A 6,109-nucleotide genomic window follows, 5' to 3' on the forward strand; every position below is an offset into this window, starting at 1 on the left:
AAAGAAGAAGTGTAATTTAAATTCAGTTGAGTTTGACACTTTTCAAGATTTTGCCAGCAAAAATTCTTCTGACTAAATCTCACTACTTCGGACTGAAGAGAGTCACTCTCACTGAGTGTTGCTCTCATATTTTTGCTGTAATTTTCGAGTTAAGGAACGCTTTTTGGACTAAATCTGACTACTTCGCGCTTTTTCTGACTATTTCTGGGAGATAAGGAACGCAACTATAATAAAACAAGTTTCCATAGTAGCGATAGTATCGATAGTGCAGCTAAACTATCGCAAACTATCGAGTGGCCCCACTATCGATAGTTTGAAAGCTCTAATTTATACATACAAAGTTTCGGTTGAAAACCGAAATAATGCGTATGAAAAGAAAACCGAAAAAATTCATACATGAACAGTTTCGGTTGAAATCCGCAATAATGCATGTAAGAAAAAACCGAAATGCGAATGCGTGCACAGTTTCGGCTTAAAACCGAAGTAAAGCATATGAGAAAAGTGAAGTAATGCATACATGCCCAGTTTCGGTTGACAACCGAAATAATGCATATGAGAAAAACCGAAATAGTTGTAAGCCTGTAAGTTGTAAAGCGAAATCAAAAAATGAACTTCTTTCTGCGTAGGCGGTCTTTGGCCGTGCTCTAACTAAGTAGACTTCTCCTTTCTGTGTTGCCGGAAAAGAGCGGCGCATAGTGTAAGATTTTGGCCAATATAACTGCTTTTAATTCTGTATTTCGATAACTATTGAAGATAAATTAATTAAATATTGCACAAGGTACGATATAAGATAGGCGAAGCTTTTTTACAAAAAAATGGGTCATTTAGAGACAAATCGGTCAAAAGAAGGCAAAATCTGAAATATTAATTAACTACAAAAGCTAAAATGCCAAAAATTTATATTTAGAATTTCCTTACAGCAAGGAATTTTAAACTGACAGAAATGGACTTAAAAATATATATGTTTTTTAATTATGGGCTAGGCAAATATCGATAAAATGTCAAGTTGGGTCAACCGAGTTCTCTTATAAGTTAAATATTTTCAAAGAACGTGAATCTACAAAAAGAGACAGCACGTTATAATTGTAGCCTGCCTTCTCTTTTCATCCAATCAAAAAACGTATTTTGGCAAAAGAGAAGGCGCTCTCCTGATGTTGACACTCGCTACAACTATAACGTGTTGTCTCTTCTTGTAGATTTACGTTCTTTGATATTTCTTGTCCTATTTACAAAAAAGGTCCCATTGGAAAGGAAATGAATCAAGCTTTCCCTATTCAAAAGCAAAAATACAAAAATTTGTTTCGGTCGAAATCAAATGCAAATGAATTACTCGAAGAAAATGAAATTCCTAGCACGCTTGAAAAAAGAATATTTCATCCAAACCAGCACTTTCCAGCAGCTAAAGTTGTGGTGTTTAAAGTTAAGGAGGAGTGGCAAATAAACTGAGATTCAAACTTTATCGAATAATTGCGGATAACGAGTTTGCCTGTCTAATGAAATAAATAAATTGCAAAACATTAATGTAAGTTAACCTCGTTTTACTTTAACATGAAATACTCAGCCCTCAGTTTTCTAAAATCCCAAAAATGTATATGCATAAAAAAGGACATAGATACAAACAAATAAGACCAAAATGGTATTTTAACAATTGTTGCATAAATCGCAAAATAGCAACAACTTAAACATTGAAATTCAGTTTCAAATATACAAGTATAAATATTATTGCGCTTGGCAATTTTCCAAATCAAATCCTCTCCCGCCATACACCTTGATATAAATTTTCTTTTTGTTACTATTTCGTCTTTACTAAGCATTTCCAAATGCATTTTTGTTGCTGTTTCGAAATTTAGCGATATAAAATAATTGAATAAATATCTTATAGAAAATGGAAATAGTACACTGTGCGGCGGAAGTAATTTTGCGTAGAATTTCTTTCTGAGTAGGCGGCCTTTGGCCGCGCTTAGGGATTATCACCCTTGTTAAGTAGAATTCTTCCTTGTATGTTGCGAGGGGCGGATGTATATTTAGGCAGAACTTCTTTCAGCGTAGGCGGCCTTCGGACGCGCTTAGGGATCATAACCCTTAAAGTGAAAGTACATAACGTGCATTGCGTCACCGTCACCGACACCGTCAATGACAGCGTCAACGGTGCTTATGCGTCAAGTTACACACTATACGTTCGACATTGCGTCTATAAAATCATAAAATAAAAATATCTAAGAATTTTGAAGTGAGGTGATTTGTGTGCCACAATGGAGAATGAATTCAATGTCTTTAGCGAATTTGTCGTTGCAACGAAAGAAGCGCTTCTGGGTGCGTGAACTGTTTTTGGAGAGGGACATAAGTGGACTTTTTGCCTCGTCGTTCAACCAGATAAAGAGCGATGTGGAAATGTTTTCGATTGCTACAAAGATGAGTCCTGACTGTTTCCATAGTTTATTGAAGCCAAAATTGGAGAAGAATTCCGCGAAGTTAGCCATTGCAAGAAATTGTAGCACGCAAACAGTATGTACTAATGAAATCAATTTAGATATTTGGCTCGCGGCTGCAGCAAGCAATATCTATCCTTAACATTCAAAATCTCCGTGTCAATAGTCCCACGAATTGGAAACTTGCCAGGCGATATGGGACGACTTAAGCCAACTATGTATGTATATATTTCGCCACCGAATGGAAGAAATTGCAGAGGACTTCAGAATCATGTGGGATCTACCTAATTGCGTTGGCACCGTTGGAAAGGATGTGGCATTAACATGCCCCCCGAATTCTGGTTCTATGTTTTACAATTATAAAGGTAAGATACCAAACCTTTCTAGAAAATCAGAATAATATACAGTTACTCCCAAAATTGAGCGTACGGCTCTTTTGTTAATATTCGCAATGTTTTACATGATACAATTTTTTTGTTGATTTTGTATTAAAATATGGTATATATTTTAGCAAATTCCATTTAAAGAAGGGTTCGGAAATATTCATATATGAACGTTCGCGAACATACATTTATGATTTTATACGCGAAGGTGAACATATCAAATATTCTGTATTAATTCTCCTTCGCGAACGAGAAACATAAAACCAGTCCAGATAGTTCGCGTTCGCGAATAATAGGTATAAAAACTTTCCGCTTTTGTTCGTACGCGTATGTATTGGTGGCCCAAACAGCGTGCGTTCATATATGTACCCAGCAAAAAATTTTGCACCGCTTCGGAATGCAATCGATGTTAGAATGCCTTGCCTTGGAATGGAGAAATATCGTTCGCTTCTTCATTCATGCTTAGAAGGCAGAGTGGAATATCTATCGGAGAATATCGTTCCCTTCTTCATTCATTGCTCAGGAGGCAGAGTGGAATATCTGCACATGTGTATATTTTATGTATACCAATATCGCCGTTCGTTGCTCTCAAACACAATTTGTTGTTTTAAAATAACGCTACTTTGATAGAAACTTCGACTGTAATTGTTGCCAACTTATATTCTATGCTAGGAAATATTCAGTGTATTCGTCTAAATATGAAATGCCCCTAAACCATGCTAATTTACCCACTCGTTAGCTCCCTGCCAAAATTTGTATGAAGTTGTTAACACAAATTTAAGCGACGAATCCAGTGCACAAAAAATGAGGCAAACTTCAGCGAAGGAAAAGTCGAAATACATAGAAATGTTAAAAATAAGCCTATCATCAGATTTTAAAAATACTTAACATACGCAAAACAATGAGAAATTTTTAAAAAATAATAATTTTTTAAGACTTTTTCTAAATGAAATTTTTGTTATTTGAAAATTTTCAGTTTCATACATATGTACATACATAAATTTTTTCACTAATTATCATCGTAAGATGTTCATATAAAAATTATATAAAATATCTTAACCAACTAAAATTTATATTACGTATAATTTGCTTAAAAATGTTTGCATTATACATGGATATGTCGACAAATGTCATAATCCTCCACTTTAAAATTTTCATCGTGCTATTCAATAAGTTGGCCACCCTCATCAACATTGCTCGGTGCGTAAGAACTATGCGCAGCGTCATTAGTATTTGCGAATTCGGTGCAGTTACATCGCGAGTCTTGTGCAAATAACAAAAAGGTAAAAATGATTAGCAAGCGTCATCTTAAACGTTTAGTAAAAAAACAAAAAAGTGAAATTAATAAAAAAATTGATGAAAATCGTAGGAAAAATATGTGCTGTGTACTAATGAGAAATAAAAAAGGGTGAAAATGCGAGAAGAATAGCTGAATCTGGTAGTGAGAGTGTAAATGGTGAGAATAGAATTGTAGAATTGGAGCCGAAGACGCTTCAAGCCAAACCTTCGTTTCGTTGTTGCGCGAGCTTATTAAATATTTTAAAAAGCGAAAACCTGAATGTGCCTCTAAGTGTTGGGTCTTTGTTAGATCACCCCGAAAAATGTGTAGTGCGCACCGTTTCCCCAGGCCAATATGTCCATATTGGCGTAAAAATACAATTGGAAAAATTAGCAAATGAAATTCTGCAGGAAAATCCAAGTGTTTTTAATTGGATGCTACGTTGGTAAAAAGAAGCCATATAATATTGAAGTTTACCTTCACGATTTTGTAGAGGAAATCAAGGGACTATCGGTTGATGGTATTTCACTCAACAATGTAAGCTATAAAGTTGTAATTCGAGGGAATTTCTGCATCCAAAAGACTTTTACGCAACACCTGTTCCTTCCTGGGACCTTGGAATCAGTGTCGTAAGTACTGCAAGCTGTGGCCCAGAAGATATATATAATATACAAGATATTCACTGCAAATTAGTAGGTCTACCGTTTAAAGAAAATATTATTTTGTTACCATTAGTGCACAGCTACATATAATTCTTATAAACATATTGCAAATTTCCTGCAAGAGTTTTTGATTATGACACTCTTGCAACAAATGTGCGATATATATAATACATATATATTATTAAAAATTAATGAATATAACTTTAAATAAATTGAGATTGACTGATTGATATTACAAGCAAATGCATAATATGGCTGAAATTAAAAAATTTAAGAAAGAATTTGCTGAGTTACAAGGTAAGAACGTTTTTGATATTTAAATTCTTATCATATCTACATATCAATACCCAATATCTGCAATTCTCACAAAAACTACTTTGTGATGTTAGAAGACATTTGGTACTTACCTGTCATCACTGGTGTTAATTCTGACTTTGCAATTTAATTTGTTAGAAGTGCAGATAGAGGGTATTGAATATAAGCCCTCGATATGTATGTGTGTACATATACATATTTTACAATAATTTCAGAATCACTATTGGAACAAACCAGGCAAATACAGTCATTGAAGATACTAGTCATGGAGAAAAACTTTATGTTGGAAAACTTAAACTCGGAAATAGCTGCAATGAAAGGTATCTATCATAATAAACGAAATGTAAGAACATATCCACTCACTACAGCTTAAGTCGATAGTTTGACTTTAATGTAATGTTCCACTTCCACACACACACACCCCACACAAATAACAGAAATAAGTTATGTCTTTAACTCAATATGCTGTTTATTTTATAGATTCCAATAAAAACGACATGGAGGTACTGAAAAACGTCTTATCTGAGCAAGTCGTACTATTAAAAAAGGTGGCGCAAGACTTATTTCCAAGCGATAAGTATTCTGCAATTTTCCCTATAACAATCCAACGGGATTTGGATGACGTAGAATATTCAATCACCGCAGAAAGTCACGATCAAATGGTATAATATTTAATTTAAATAATTTTACATTAATTTTAGTCCTGTCTTTATTTAGATTTCTAGCGTATTTAATTTAATTAAATCTGGGGGACTAAAATCCAACATACGCTCAATTTTTGCTGAGAAAATTGTAATGAATTACAATTTTGAGGGAAGGCAGCGGAAAAAATCTTTAAAAGCGTATCCAAAGCTGATGGATATTTTATTTCGTAAGTACCTTCTTTATATATATTCTATATAATGCATACGTGCGCTCGCTCCATTATATCTGCGTACACCCTTATTTTTTTAAACACAATGTTTTGCAAGCTATATACAAAATTAAGGAAAAATTAATGAATTTTCATCGAAATTTTAAACTTTTTACTCAGCTTTTTTG

General features: G+C 34.0%; 1 protein-coding gene across 1 annotated transcript in view; it reads left to right on the plus strand.

Moving 5' to 3' along the window:
• Positions 1 to 4,540: 4,540 nt before the first annotated feature.
• The window catches only part of LOC118745809, a 2,114-nt gene continuing 545 nt past the window's right edge, over positions 4,541 to 6,109 (plus strand). The window contains exons 1-4 of the mRNA XM_036479486.1: positions 4,541 to 5,050; positions 5,284 to 5,388; positions 5,549 to 5,730; positions 5,786 to 5,939. Coding sequence (XP_036335379.1) covers positions 4,996 to 5,050; positions 5,284 to 5,388; positions 5,549 to 5,730; positions 5,786 to 5,939 — 496 coding nt within the window. The 5' untranslated portion in view covers positions 4,541 to 4,995. The remainder of the gene's footprint in view (positions 5,051 to 5,283; positions 5,389 to 5,548; positions 5,731 to 5,785; positions 5,940 to 6,109) is intronic.

The sequence above is a fragment of the Rhagoletis pomonella genome, unplaced genomic scaffold (assembly GCF_013731165.1).
Source record: "Rhagoletis pomonella isolate Grant_MI unplaced genomic scaffold, Rhpom_1.0 Rhpom_scaffold_00009, whole genome shotgun sequence".
NCBI classification, from domain to species: Eukaryota; Metazoa; Arthropoda; class Insecta; order Diptera; family Tephritidae; genus Rhagoletis; species Rhagoletis pomonella.